Source organism: Melospiza georgiana, chromosome 14, assembly GCF_028018845.1.
Source record: "Melospiza georgiana isolate bMelGeo1 chromosome 14, bMelGeo1.pri, whole genome shotgun sequence".
In the NCBI taxonomy this organism is placed as follows: Eukaryota; Metazoa; Chordata; class Aves; order Passeriformes; family Passerellidae; genus Melospiza; species Melospiza georgiana.
In genome coordinates, this window is record NC_080443.1 from 9,179,973 (window position 1) to 9,195,642 (window position 15,670).

General features: G+C 40.3%; 1 protein-coding gene across 3 annotated transcripts in view; it reads left to right on the forward strand.

The window, feature by feature from the left end:
• The window catches only part of ADCY7 (adenylate cyclase 7), a 59,296-nt gene that overhangs the window by 25,005 nt on the left and 18,621 nt on the right, over positions 1 to 15,670 (forward strand). For 2 of the 3 annotated variants that reach the window (XM_058034442.1, XM_058034441.1), the window contains 8 exons: positions 1,915 to 2,459; positions 4,278 to 4,478; positions 6,515 to 6,676; positions 7,395 to 7,544; positions 9,799 to 9,947; positions 10,268 to 10,379; positions 12,980 to 13,107; positions 13,320 to 13,478. In XM_058034442.1, the coding sequence (XP_057890425.1) occupies positions 2,289 to 2,459; positions 4,278 to 4,478; positions 6,515 to 6,676; positions 7,395 to 7,544; positions 9,799 to 9,947; positions 10,268 to 10,379; positions 12,980 to 13,107; positions 13,320 to 13,478 (1,232 nt within the window). In that variant the 5' untranslated portion in view covers positions 1,915 to 2,288. The remainder of the gene's footprint in view (positions 1 to 1,914; positions 2,460 to 4,277; positions 4,479 to 6,514; positions 6,677 to 7,394; positions 7,545 to 9,798; positions 9,948 to 10,267; positions 10,380 to 12,979; positions 13,108 to 13,319; positions 13,479 to 15,670) is intronic. The other variant, XM_058034443.1, reaches the window with a different exon arrangement.

The window sequence follows — 15,670 nt, forward strand, 5'->3', positions numbered from 1 at the left end:
GCTAATTGGAAAAATGACGTTCCCTCTCAATATACATATTTATCATAAAAATTACCATAAAAATCATATTTCTGCAAGTATATTAAAGAAGATCTTCATTGTTTTTGATTTGAAATACACTTTTAGAAGGAACTGGGACAGCAAGCCTTTCATCTCTTTCATGCAGTTGTTCACATCAGGCAGAGTGCCTGCACCCCCAGCCCCATGGTAAAGGAATTCCTCAGGATGTTTCGTGAGCTGTCTGCCTCTCTGCTGCATCAGAGGCCAAACCTTCCCACTGTCTGGAGTGTGTTGTCTTTGTTACTGAAAGACAAATTCAGATTGGAATACTTGCCCCTGTGCACACCTTCTGAGAGTTTCTTCTTCAGGAAAAACTGGCTTACACCCAAGTGAAGTAATAGTGCAGTTACCTTTGACTTGGAAGATGCAGTAAAACATGATGCAAATGTTTCAATTTCTTCTTCATCTCCTTTAAGTGTCAGTGGGACACTTTCTGAGATTCACACTTCTTTTCAAGAGCATTATTATGCACATGAAAATGGTGTGAGTACCAAAAGAATCTTTTAAAGTGAAAAATGGGAGGATTTTAATTATGATGAAAAGCTCAGTAATAACCAGTACAGGTGAGATATTAGGGATACCATTAACTATAAATGGGAAAGATTCAATTTTATTTGCTTATTATACATATATACTTATAAATATGTTAATATAACTGTCAGTTTATTCTGGGAATTACTGAATAAGATTGATGCAATATGGGGGTTTTTTGTCATTAATCCAAGTTTGGGGATGCTCTGAAAAGAAGCTCTAGTTTCTTATTTTGCAAAAGTACACATTTTTTTTTTGATCCACTCTCACTGTTGATATATCTGGTTTTGCCTGCTTGATCATTAATAATTGGATAGGATGTTAATGTTTGGCTCTATTTACCAGAGACAGAATTGCTCACTATGGTTTCTGAAACTTTTTCCTGCTTTTAGTGTGAAAGCAGCCTGAATGTGTGTGTGCAGTTAAGCATTTTGTTTTTGAAAGTAACTGGCTGGGATTTGACTTTTCTGAGGAAAAAAAAGTGAGGTTTAGTGGGTTCTTTCTCCCTGGAGCAGTGGCCTTGGGCACCATGGTGACAGCAGTCAAGTGGCAAAGAAGCTGTGGTCCTGTTATCAAGTTTTATTAAGACTTAGAAAATCCTGTTTTTCATGCTTCCCTCCATCACATCCCTGTGCTTCTTTTTTATGGCTCTTGGCATTGAATGAACTATATTAATGAACCTATTTGAAAAAGAAAAACACTGGTCATTAGAAATTAATAATACAGTTTATTCCCTAATGTTCATTGTTAGCAGAACACATGTATTGCTTTGGGAACAGTATCACTTAAAGTGGAATGAAATTTACAGATCTAGATACTTAATATCTTTAAAAAAAAGTTTAATGAATTTTGGCTTGGACAGCTGTATTCTTTTCTCATTTTTCTATGCCCTAATTAAAGTCTGAAATTAATAAAAGAGGATTTCTTAATTTTTAAGATGCATGTTTTGAGAAAGAACGCCAAGTGCATTGTGATTGAAGATGACATACACACAGATGCACACAACTTCCAAAGAGCTGTGAGCATTCAGTTCCCCAGCACGCTCACAGGAGCTGTGTCATTGGCTCAGAAGGAAAAGCCCCCTGTGGCACACTTGTACATGGAAATGTTTGAGCTGCCAGAGCAGGGTGAGCAGAGCAGCCCTTGGTGAGCGCTGCCCACGCACGAGGCTCCTGGGCTCCCACCCACCACAGCATGCTGCTCTTGCTCACTGGTCACAGCATGCAGGTGGAAAGTTTAAGGAATAAACTGTTTTTATTCCCTCCCCCCTGGGGAACATTGTGTATGATTAACTATGAATTTACTAATCCTGTCTCTCTGCAGGGTTCATCCCAGGAAGGGAGACTCAAGCTTATGGAAAGGAGTTTGAGACTTGCAAAGTAATAATTTAAAAAGCCTCATGCCAGAAACACCTGTCTGCATCAATGCAAGTTGATCTGGAGCTTCATGCTTGGTGCTGATGATGAATTGCCTGTGGTTTTGGGGAGGCTAATTCTTGCCTTTGATTGCATTGGGAATCTGAAGCTGCTGCTCATGAGATGTAAAATCAGAGAACGTGGGTTACTCGGTGTGCCTGAAGATCACAGAGGCAGCAGCCAAAGGACAAAACTTCTCTTTGAAGCAGTGGCTTCAGCTGTGTCACTGTGTGCACTGGGAACTGAGAGAAACAGCAGAAATAGCAGCCAGCCTGGGAGAAGATGCCAGCTAAAGGGAAATACTTCTTCAACGAGGGCGATGAGGGCAGGATCTCAGACCCGCTCTATGAGAAGTACCGCTACACCAGCCAGCAGCATCCCCTCCTGCTGCTGCTGCTCTTCATCGCCATCCTCTTCTGGACTACTCTGATCATCATCTTCTTTGTAACTGCTGTGAGTAAATTTTGTGTGTGTTCTGTGTTTGCAGAGAGGATAAGGAGTCACTCTGACAGCACACTGAATCTTTTTGGCTGTATAATATTTTGAGCCTCATGGTATCAAAGTTGCAGTGCTGAAAGATATCAAGGAACCGTGCATGTATTACTGTGTATGATTTTGAAACGGTGGGAAGAGAGGAGAGATTGTCAGGCACCTGCACAATTACTATAAGGATTGTTTTTCTATTTTATACATCTGTATTGTATGTATGTACATATGTATTGTATTCTGTACATCTGATCTGTATTGAATGCTAGCTATGATAGCAAGTATTAAAAGGGCTAAGGAAGGAGCAAGAACAGAAGCTAAAAATGTCCTGCATTTCTCATATTATGGTGACTTGTTGGTTTTTCATCAGATTATTCCTGAGGTGGTTTTTTCTTAAAAGATTTGAAGATGTTAATTTCCTTTTTTAAAAATATTTTTCTTTTTAATTAATAAAAGCACAATAGGAACCTCCCAGTACAATAGGTAATCAGTGGAATCAATATTTAGTTAGCAAAGAGCGATGATCCTATAGGCATAGAAAAGATGCAGCTTAAAGTTTTTTGTTACGTAATGTAAAGTTTTTACGTTATGTAGTGTAATTTGATTTTTTGTAAAGAAATTTTGGTGTTGTACAAGCCCAGCTGACAGCTGGTAAGAAGAGGAGTTTATTTAAAGGTAATGTTGTAAAAAGGTAGTAAAGTAGTTGTTATAATGCTTCATTGCCTTTTAACTCTGCTTTCCAAACAGCTTCATGATAAAGGGTCTTCAAGTCTCTGCTTAGCAGCAAATCAAATCTTACCAATTGCACTTGTATCCCTTTTGCCTTTTATTTCTTAGGAAGGGAAGAAAAGTAGCAACAACATTTTTGACAATTTATCTTCTGTAAAACTTAGACCACTGTTACATTCCTCTTTAGCCAAGTTTGAACTCTAAATCCATTTCTTTGGGTACATCTGCATTATAGATGCAGTGTAGTTAGAAATTAGTGGTTTGGGGTTTGCCTTTTAAGCTAGTTTGAAAAACAACAGCAGTGGAACTGGGGTAGTGTCACAATAGGACATGAAATGAACGACATGCACAAGCTGAGATGTCCAAAGCAAGAAGAGGGCAGTTTATTTCCAAACTCCAATATTTATTGACTTTCAGAAGTGACCATGGATTGGGGGATGAAATTGCTGCCTCTCTACTACACTGGTCAAACCAACAGTGCGTCAATTTTCTCCTTCTCCAGAAAGGAAAGCAAAACAATCATTATTTACTTGAAAAGTGTGTGAGAAACTCCATTACAAAAATGTAAACACCAGAAGGCTTAGAAGAAGAGGGACAGGGTAGAATGAGTGTCTATAATAGTATTTTATTATATATGTGTGAATATCAGAAGGTGTTCCTGCTGCCACAGCTAGTCTACTTAAAAATGCAGGTTAACTTATTTCAAAGGTGTCCAAGCTCTTTCCAGGGCAGTATAGATGCATCTTTCATTGTTCTGAAGGGGACATTTGTAGCAGCTGTAACCCTTTGTTTTGCTTTTGCAGGAAGCTCATTCCCACCTTGCCTTCCTGACTGTCTATAATAGTATTTATTATATTAGCTCTGTATGTGTGAATATCAGAAGGTGTTCATGCTGTCACAGCTAGTCTACTTAAAAATGCAGATTAACTTATTTCAAAGGTGTCCAAGCTGTTTCCAGGGCAGTATAGATTTTCCTTGTTCTGGAGGGGACATCGGCATTATTCCTTGTTCTGGAGGGGACACTTGTGGCAGCTGTAACCCTTGTTTCCCTTGCAGGAGGCTGGCTCCCACCTGCCGTTCCTGGTGGCGGTGTGCGCGGCGCTGGCCGTGTTTGCGCTCACCTACCTGCTGCTGTGCATGGAGTCCCTGCTCCGCCGCTGCCTGGCGCTCTTCGGCCTCGGGGCCTGGCTCTGCTTCCTCACCGTGGGATATGTTTCCCTCTTTGAAACAGGGAGTGGCTACCAGCTGTGGGAGCAGGTGGGTATGCTCTGCTCATTCGGGTACTCACATGGGGCTGGCCGTCAGCCGTGGATGTTTTTCTGTGCTTCAGTCTTTCAGGATGTTGTAACTGTGCAATAACTCTTCTGAGATTTAGGTTAACTTCTAAAAACTGGCTTCACTGATTTCTTGCAGTAATTTTAGTTGGTGTTCTGGGTTACAGTGAAAATACATTTCAGTGAAAAAATTGGATAATTGCATAAACCTATGTGGGAGTTGCATCTTTAGTGATGAATTGGATTTTTCTAATTAAATTGGATTTTTATTTAGGATTTTTACTAAATCTTAATTACTATGAGTTCATCTCTGATATTTTTTTTTTTTTGTTAATAATACTTGCTTTGTTAATTTATTTGGGTCAGAGAAGTGTTCAAGAAATGTATAAAGGACTCCAGAGCTGGGTGTGCCCTAGGGAGCAGGTTTTTAAGTCAGTGTGAGAGGTGAAGTGAACAATAAGGATTAATGACACATCCTGGCATTGCTGGGTGTGGCTAAATTTCATTGCTTGCTATCTCTGATCAGAAGATGGGTGATTTCATGAAGCCAAAAATATCATAATTTGTAGGAAACTCCTCCTAAGATCTCATAATGCAAGCAGAAGAGTTTTAATTAATTTTTATCTTGTTTTATGAACTCTGCCCCTTCCCTTCTTTATTTGAATAATGAAGGATATAAATTATCAGTTAAACAACCCAAATCTGATTTGTATTATGGCCTGGATCCAGCACTGTATGTTTAGAGTTGCTGTTCAGTATTTTGTAACTTGAGGAAATGGCTATTACCTTAGGAACCACCCCTCACCCCCAAATGTATTGATCCTAACTATAAATGCAAATATGTAACAAAGCATGATTTGGTTTTGCTGCTTTCAGTGCTGCAAGCCAATGTGGTGCTGTCATGTGGTAATAACTCATTCATTTTGATTTTAAGTCTAAAATATAAGGACGCCCTACTCTGAATGAATAGATTTATTCAAATGAATAGATTTATTTCAGAATTTCACCTCAAGTTATGAATTTATCACTAATTAAAGCTACTGTTTAAATGGGGTATGGCTTTTTCTTGTCCATCCTTTTCTTGTGCTTCTAAAACTATCACACAGCATTCAGAATGTTGTGTGATGGGGGTTGCAAATACGGCAGAAAAAAAAATGTTTTTACTCCAGTTAAAGTAGTAAGATATAGATAGAAAACTTTTACTTTCCTGTTAGTTTGACTGGGACAGCAATAATCAGACAGTCTATTCTGGGAAAATATTTAAGGGCAGACTGGACCTTGAGACTTCCTCGAAGGAAGCTCTTGTCTGGAGTGGCACAATTTAGTTGCTGTGATGAGATGGAGCTGAGCCAGGAATGCTGCAATATATTCCTCTGATCAGGGCTGTTAGTTTCCCTATGTATATAAGCTGACAATAGTAACAAGTCTATAAATATGAATTTAAGTTTTACAAACCTTCCCACTGATCTGAAGAAGTTCAGTTGTGCATTTTATAAAAGGTGTGCAGCTAAATATGTGGTTAGTGGTAATAAAGGTTATTCTCTTGTGGGAGGACCAGGAAGTATTGGTTGGATTTTTGGTTTTTATCAAACATGAAGCAAATATACACATGTGACTGGATGATGTTAAAATTAGAAAAATATCTTCCAACAGGTGAGAAATCTGATTCTATTGAGTATTGCTAGCCTTGCAACACACTGTTCCTCATTTGTGAGTACAAAGTGCATCCAAAGTGCATCTCCAGCTGTAAAGGATAAGTTCAGGATAAAGAGCAAGGACAAGTGAAAAAATTATAGGTGATATGTCACCTTAACTCATCTTGTCTATGAACCTATAGCCATTAATCCCTCAAAACTCTTAGAACTACTGTTTTAACCGTATTTTGAAACATCTCTCTAATTTTTCAGCCTTAAATTGAATAAGAATCCCACTGCTTTGCTTCTGTTTCTGTAGTGATTTTTGGCATTTACCTAATGACATGTATGTGTGATTCTTTCTTATTTTTTCTTCTTTCCAAAGGTGCCATTCTTTCTATTCATAATCTTCACAGTTTATACCATGCTACCCTTTGGGATGAGAGGTGCTGTCATAATTAGTGTTGTTTCTGCTCTCTCCCATATTGTTGTTTTAACTGTGGTAAGTGTAACATCTGAAGGAAATAAGGAACACATTCCATTTCAGGTAAGGAAATAGCTTGGTTACATAATGAAATACTCTAGTCAAGCTACTCTTTGCTTTTGGCATAACTATTCTATTAAGAAAAGTTCCATTGATGTTTCAAGTTTATGGATTTGGAGCTTGGGCCCAAAATCCCTTAGGCTTTTTGTAAAATTGCAAATTTTTAAATCTAAAGTGCAATTTTTGTTTTTCTGACCTAAGTGGAAAAATCAGGGCTGTTAAATTAATTTTTAAACTAAGCTGTTAAAAACATGCCTAGCTTAGTCACAGTCACTCTTCCCAACTTGTGCTCCTTCAGGTGGGTCTACCCACCTTCACCAGGCACTGCCCACAGGGTGGATCACAAGGGCCGCTGCTGCCCTGGGGTGTCAGAGGGGCTGGGAGTGCAGCCTGGGAGTTCAGGGCTCCAGCACTCAGCACCAGGGTGTGCTCATTAACAGGAGCACCCCAGCTCCTGTGTGCAGGCGTGTGCCAGGCTCCACACAGCCTGTATATGTTGAATGATAGCATAGCATTTTCTGTTTCATTATGGTGACTCTGAAAGTCAGATTATGTCTGCCAAGGTCCATCCTGGCTAATAGCAACAATGATTTGTTATGGGATGGGGTAAGAGGAAATGAGACATGGTCTGGGATTGACTGTGTTTTATGGGACTAATATGTGTGTTGGTGAAGTATCAGTGACTGCCCTGCAGTAGGTAAATATTTTTCTTCTCGTGCAGCTCCTTGCCAATGCTGTAATTTTCCTTTGTGGCAACTTGATGGGTGCATTTCACAAACGCCAAATGCAGGTTGCTTCATGGGATCTGTACAGATACACCTTAAAGTGCATCCAGGTCCGAATGAAACTGAAGATTGAAAAGAGGCAGCAAGTGAGTGAGCTAGCTCATGTTATGAGTTGCTTGTTTTCATTTCCAAAGTCTGCATAAATTCATAAGGTTGGTGACTAATCCATGTTGAAAGGCTTGGTCCAATCTTTGAGATACCCACCTAGTGTCAAAAATAAAAGTTGTGCCATTTGTAACAAAAGAAGGAAGTTAAAGGGAGGAAGCTGTTTTCTGGGGCTTGTCTACATGAAAATCACAGTATTTGTAACAGGAATGTAATTGCCAGTCATTTTTAGTTCCTTTTTTCCTAGAATAAACTGTCCCTGGGACTGGCTAAGATAACTTAAGAGGACATATCCTTAATGCCCTGAAATCACTTGTAAGGTAATTTTAACAGTTAGTTTTATGGTTCCCTTGGTCATATTTTTTTGCATTGAATTCTAAAGTATTATTTGTTCTTATATTTTATTGTCTCACAAACTGTTTTTCCTTTGCTAAAAGGAGAAAATTGGATGTGAAGGGAGAAAAAGAAATAATATATTAGATTAAAATATTTATTTCCATAAACTCCAGTGATATTCAAAGAATAAACAAGCATGAATTTCTTACTGAGGAAGTTTTGTAGAGAGATACCAAAGCTGAAACTGTGGCACCTTTCCTGGTACAAATAGGGTTAAGAAGTGCTCTACAAGGCTGATGTGTATCGTGTTCTCTGCCCACCAGTGATTAGATAAAAAGAAGGGGCTGAGAAGTGACTGCCCTGATCAAACCGGGAAGCAGAAAATGCCACAATGCCACAGTGCGGTCTGTTCTCTGATGCTAATCTTGGGAGATGAGATGACAAATCTGCAGGAAAGCTCTGCCAGAATTTCCCCACGCAGCTGCTGGGGAAGCCTCTGATCACCTTGGGCAGGCAGTGTGCTCTCATTTCCTGGGCAATGTGCTCACTTCCATGGGTGTTCAGCATTTTGCTTTTGGGATTGTTTTAATGGTTCCTTGTTTGAAGTGTAAATGTGCTTGAGTTTACTGAGGGCTTTCTTTTCAACCATGTTGCAGTTTGTCAGGCAATTCTGAGTATCCTTTCTGCCACCCACTTCTCTGTGAAAAAGATGCGAGAGCTGCAGTTCAGGGTTCCTCACTGCTTCCTTGAACACTGTGAGATGTGTCAGCCTCCCAAAGGCCCTGTTATATTCCCTGGGACTCAGCTGTCAGTTTAAGGTCTTTCCCAGGGCTGACTCTCCTAGTACCAAACAGTAGGTGAGGGAAAGGAGGTATTTCTAGTTCTGGCATCAGTCTCAAGGTAAACTGCTGCCCACACCTTGTGCAGACGAGTGCTCGATGCTCAAGGACTGTCTCTTCCCACTGTGATCCCAGGGTATTTCTTCTTGGAGGCAGGCACTGGTTAAACAACCCTGGCAGCTCACTGGTGCCTGAACAGGGCTGTGTTGGGCAGCCAGGGAAAGGGGACAAGGACTTGGTCCCAGGGGACAGCATTTAGCATTTTTCTTGGCTGCAAAATGTGCTAATCTTGCTGTTGATATTGTCTGAAAAAGTTCCTGCTTGTAGCTGCTCCACACAGCATTTCCTCTTCCATCTCTGTGGTGGTAGAGCCCTTCCTCACTCAAAGTATTCTCTTTTTTGTCATCCTCTTCTGCCCAGCAACTTAACAGGGTCTTTTTGAAGAATGGGCTTTTGAGAGAGAGCCAGTGTAAAAAGGTGTCCTGAATAGTCAAACAATGAAAGTGGGTTTGGAGGAGTCTGTTTCTCTCAGTTCAAAAGGCTTCATTTCTCTGGCATTGCTTCTGGTTAGCTATAGCAGCATGCAGCTGACACTTTTGTATCTGCTGCTGCTTTTCCAGCATTTGAGAATTTACAGATATTTTAAAAACTGAATAGATTGTTAGGTACAAAACATAAGCTTTTACAGAACTTTTATCAGAAAATGCCAACATAACACTGACATCAGGGAACAAAATATAATGTAATTTATCCAGAAAATGTAGTACTGAATACTGACATTTTGTGTGTGTGTGTGTGTTTCATGGTTACAATGGAATGTCACACCTAGGCCACAAGGAACAAAAGAAAAAATATGCAACATAAATGTGAAATCAATAATTTGGAGAACAGCAATGTAAAAATATCTTCTGGAAAACCTGACATGCATTACTCAAAAACTATTTGAATAAAGGCATTTTGTTTTGCTTTTTAAATGCCTTCTTGCAGTCAGTAGAATTCTGCAGTTTCTAACTTACTGTGTTAATAATTTTGCACAATTATTCCTCCCCCCACTTTTTAGGAAAATTTGCTTTTATCCATCCTGCCTGCTCATATCTCTATGGAAATGAAGCTGGCAATCATTGAGCGACTGAAGGAAACTAATGATAACAGGCAGATGCATGACAACAACTTCCACAGCCTATATGTAAAAAGGCACCAAAATGTTAGGTAAGTGGAAGCCCCAGAAATTGATATAAACTTCTGATTCTTATCAGTACCTATGGTCCAGTGAAATTAAAATTTGAAGGCAGACTTTGAGGCTGTAGTGAGCTTCTTTCCTGCTGTGGGAAGATAACGTGTGTTGAACTGGTGTGCTGTCTTTTAAATCAGGGGAGATACTTGAACCCTTTTGCTGGAGCTGTTTCCCAAAGAGGAGAGAGAGGTGTTTTCTGTTAAGTGCATTTCAATAGTTATGCTGACTGTGGAATTGAGGTGTCTTCATATTTCACTTTCCCTGCTTTTGCCTTTTTCCTTTTGCTCCTGTCTAGCATTCTTTATGCAGACATCGTAGGATTCACTCGCCTTGCCAGTGACTGCTCTCCTAAGGAACTCGTAGTGATGCTGAATGAACTCTTTGGAAAGTTTGATCAGATTGCAAAGGTAGGTGTACAGTTTGTGCTGCAGGATAAAGGCTTTTGGAAAAAAGTCTTTTTGCACAACAGGAGGCAGCTGGGTGTTTGTCAATAAGTCAGGAAGGCAAAACTGCTTTTGCTTTAAAGCTAACTGGAAAAATCACATTAAAACAAAATGTAAATGAAAAATGGGAAATGTAACAAGTTGCTACTGTAATTCCAGTTCTTGGGTGTGGAGGTTTATCTGTATCATTTAGGAAATTGTCTGATGGTGGTAAGTGATTGCAGCAGGGCTGTGGGAGGTTCTGTGTACAAACTCCACTGAGGAGCTTTGCTGTGTTCAGTTTGCAGGTTTGTTGGACTCCACAAATGGAGAACTCTCAGACACAGACTTAAGTTCATAAATTCAGAGGCATGAGGCAAAGAGTTCTTTAGCTCAGGAGTGAACTAAAGAAAGCTTCATGTTACTAATGGATACTTACAAAAAAAGTGTAAGGCTGGGGAGTAGTTTAAAATGGTCCCTGTTAAGACATACCCTCAATACTGACCCTTCAGCCTGGCAGGAATTGTTACCACTTCCAGGGGTTGCTTGAGGTTAATTTTTTGTAGCAGTCATCACAAACTCAGATTTTTAATTCTCACATTACAGGGACTATATCATCTACATGTTTGTGTGTTGTGTTTGTGAAATCCTAAAAATTTGGAAAGTTGGAAAACTCTAAAATTATTAATGTAGCAGAGGAGTGAAATTGTTGTAATTAAACCCTTGTGGATATTATTGAATAAATTCTTAAATATACCACTGATTAAAACCTGACTAAGATGCTAGTAATATTTTGGCCTAAATTACATGGCTAATTTTTGCATTTATCTGAATTCAGTTGTTGTTAAATGTTTAAGTACTGAAAATAAGTTATACTATTGCAATTGTATTGTTGTGAAGCAGCTATAAAGACAGAGTAAGTTATGTCATCTTAGTTGCCAAATGGCAAAATTCATTCTAATGCTGAAGTACAAGCTGAGGTTAAACACATTTGGTAAGGCTTTGTAACTGTTTTGCAGACAGAAAAATGGAAAAAAAAAATCTAGATTTTGAGTGATGAGTTTCAGTTTCTCACTGCTGTATGCAAATTGCACTGAAATGTCTGGATTTAGTGAGTCAAGGTCTTTTGCAACTCTGTGGTTGAGCTGTGAGAAGAGGTTCCTGCTTTTTGTGCTATTTTTTTTCTGCCAGGGAGTATTCTGTCATCTTTTCCATAATGTGCAAATCTTGAAAGCTCCAATTTACCTAATAAAAATTGATGGCTGAGCTGGATGCTGAAGTGCAGCAGCTCTAATCCAAGGCTGGCTTTCCCTGCTGGTCCCTCTGAGCTTGTCACTTGTGGCACTGCTCAGAACCCATTGGGGTGGATTAAGATGTGGAGAATGATGGATGTTCCCTAAGGCTTTAACTGATGAGGGAGAACAGCTCACTTTGGGAAATTGCCACATATTTGGGCTGATTTTGGAGCTGATTTAGGAACTGTGTTCCCACAGCAGGTAGTGCTGAACAGCTGGAGCTATTGGCTGGCCCAAATTGAGCCATCTCTGCTCGTCAGTCAAACATTACACAGCCTTGCAGAATTAGTCCTGGCTTGCTTGCAACCTTTGTAGTTAAAATTCTTCAGTAAAGTGTTCACAAAAGACAGTGTCAGAGACTTTTTGCTCTGTCCTGCCAGTCATTGGCAGCAGTATCCTCTGTTGCACAGTTAGGAAAAATTTTTTTTGCTACCATTTAGTATTGTGGGTTTTTTATTAACAATGGCAATAGTAGTGTGTGCCAGCTTACTCTTCAGTCATGTTTGAAGTAACAAAAAACCCCAATTTTCATCTGCACAACTACCAGGTTGGGCATCTGAATTTCCAAGTTTTCCCTCAGTGCTGGGAGGTTTTATGACACCTCACACTGTTACTTATGAGGCTGCCCTGTAAAAATAGAGGGAAAACTGCCCGTAAATCAGATGAAGATTAAAAGATAGATAAGTCGATTTCATTTTTAATGTCGAAGGAAGGGGACCAGGACACCAGCTGGTTCATCACAGGTCCAGTTTATTGAAGAAAGCATTAAACACTTATACAGCAAATAATAAGCTTATGAATATTCTGTAAGCCAAGCAATCTACTGGTTAAACTATACCATTAACTCTTCCTCATTCCTTAGGGGTTACATCTCTCTTTTCTCATGTCTCTGTCACTATTTGTTATCATACTACAGCTAGGCCCAAGGGCACACTATCTAGCAGGTGCAAAACTTGGAATTAGCCGCGGCTTTGTACTTTTCCAGTCTCTATTCACCTAAATTTCCCAACATTTTAGATGGTAAATTTTGTGACGGTTTTATTTTATTTATGATTTTTTCAATTTCACACAGTTCCAACAAAAAGGCAAGAAACTAACAAGATGGTTTTATTTCAGAAATGCTTAAAGTGTCATTTTTGTTCTCTCCAGTGGGCAATGCCCAGGCATTCAGACATGGGGCAGAAATAGTAAGCTTTATTTCAACAAGGAGTGAATAAAGCCTGACTTTCTGAAACTAGAACCTTTGGAGTTAATTTTTGGTGTAGTAAAATGTTTGGTGTCATTTTGCAGGAGAATGAATGCATGAGAATAAAAATCCTGGGCGACTGTTACTACTGTGTGTCAGGCCTGCCTGTGTCCTTACCAGTTCATGCCAGGAACTGTGTTAAAATGGGGCTCGACATGTGTGAAGCAATAAAGTAAGTATTACACAGAAGGCTGATTAAAATATAGATACTGTGCAGATACTGAGATTTGAGATATTAAGTATTTTGTTTTCTTGTCAACATTCAATGTGTATTTATTAGCTGTAGTTGCATAGTTCTGACCATAAGTTTTGCACCAAGTGTATGATGAGACAGGAGGAGGAGATGAAATGTCAAGTCTGCTCTAACCCCCAATGCCTCCCCAGGCAGGTGAGAGAAGCCACGGGCGTGGACATCAACATGAGGGTCGGGATCCACTCCGGGAACGTGCTGTGCGGGGTCATCGGCCTCAGGAAGTGGCAGTACGACGTGTGGTCACACGATGTGTCCCTGGCCAACCGCATGGAGTCCGCCGGAGTGCCGGGGTGAGCGAGAGCCCTCCGTGCGGGGCTGGGGCCGACTGTCCCCTCCGTGCGGGGCTGGGTGTCCCCTCCGTGCGGGGCCAGGGCTGGGTGTCCCCTCCGTGCGGGGCTGTCCCCTCCGTGCCCTCTGAGCCGGGCTGGCACGGCCCCGGGTCCGTCACTTCCTCACCCGGGGTGGTGGGTGTAGGACAGATGTGTGCTTAGCAGAGCTGTAAAATGTTCGTATTTTCTGGTTGGGTTTTCAGCGAGCTATAAAATTCTATTCTTAGGCAAGAGGCTGCTTATTGACCATGCCTTCATGGGAGAAACATGTGCATTGTGTTGACTTAGTTAATCCATGCTGTACACGGGGGTAATTCTACGTTTGTGAGTTTAGTCAGAGAACAGTTGTGCTCCTTAGGTCAACAAGGCCAAGCTGTCTTTGCCCAGCGTTTCTGCTAATGCATCGATCAGCTCTATATTCACCGCCCAAACCTCATAAGCAACTCAGAAATTAAAATGCACCCTGATGGGAGTATCCCTGCAAGGAGAGTGTGGAGCTGCTGTTTGTTGTGCATTTGCCATGGGCAGAAGGAAGGGAAGGGAGTGGTGCTGAATGGGAGGATTGAGGCTGAGCAGGGATAGAACTTGCCATGAGCTGCTGCTCAGTGATGTAAGGATTAGAGCTGAGGTTGGTCTCTTGTAGCCTTTTTAAGACACTTGTTGATCAGAACAAATATAAATGTTCTTCAAAACCACCAACATTTGCATTTTCTTGCTTTAGGAAAGTATACTCTTTTCGTGTAAATGAAATTTAAGGATTAGAATTAATCTAATAAACCCTTTTTTTTTTTTTTTTTTTTCCTTATTTTGGTAGTTTACACTAAAAAAGGCTGTTATAGGACTGTTTCTTTTTTCATTCCCAAATCAGACCATGACTGTTTTTGTGTCGTGATAATGTGTCAAATTGGTTTCTTTTAAGTGTTTCTAACCAGTGACATTATAGCTTCTCTTATTATTTCTCTACTTCAGACAGCTTTTAGGTATATGCTTGTAACTTAAAAATTAAAGTGTTTTACTAAGCGTAAGAGGTTATGAATATCAAAATACTTTGTTGCATTGGTCACTGAAACAGAAAGCTACTTGGAGCTTGGTGAGGAGTTACACCACCAGCCAGGCTGAAGGGTTTACTGTGTTGATTCAGAGTGATTAAACAAGAATACAGAGTTGTAAAGTTTCTTTTGTTGGTAAAACAAACAGCATGACTCTGAATATGGCACAAACCCACACTTTGTTAGTCACGTTTGGGACCTCTGCCTAATCTTGAAAACTCTGATTATTCCTGTATGCTTGTCAGGTTTATAGTTGATAAGCTGCTAAGGAATTAAGCTGGTTTAGTTTGTCATGCTGATCCGGAAACATTTTTCTTATTACTTCCTCTACGTATAGCTGTGTAGTACACACTCATCTTGTGTTTCAAAACTGGCCAGGGGAAACATCTTCCACTTGTGGAAGATTGAGCCTGACAGGGTGGAAGGGGTATTATTCACTATGGAAGTGTTGTGTTGTATTTTTTTTTCTGCTGTGCAAGGAATTATTTGTTGGGGATTCCTTAGTCCAAAGTCAGCTAATCCTGCTTTGGAAGCAGTTTTGCCATTAGGAGCCAGCCAGAGGTTTTGCTTAAAAAAGGAAGCATATCTATTTTGAGTTTCTGTAAATGAAGGAATTCTAAAGACTTTTGAAGGGAGGGATGCAGGAAAGCTTCTAGCTTTTGAAATATTTTCTGTCCAGTGTCAGAGTAACCTTGTTCATCTTCCTAGTGATTTTAAAAATTACTTACATTCATAACAGTGTTAATCCACTACTAAAGCAGAAAGGAGTAGCATAAAACCAAAACTAGAAGTGCATTTATGACCAGTTCTCTCTGATGTGTAAATGGCTGGAGGCTCAGCATGTGTTATTCTGCTGTCAGCATGGGAGGCTGGCACAGTGTGCTGGGTGTTCTGTCCTGGCACAGCAAGGGCAGCAGTGCGTGCTCCAGCTCGCCTGGGAGAGCAGCCCTTGGTGATGTGCTTATCCTGGAACCCAGGGAGCAATTAGGAACTGCTGAGAGATCACTGGCACCTGACTGGAAGAGAAGTTGGCAGTAAGATCAGAAATGTCCTACGCAGTGTGTGGTTTGAGGGACAGGGGAGAGGAAGCTTGGTAAAATGTAA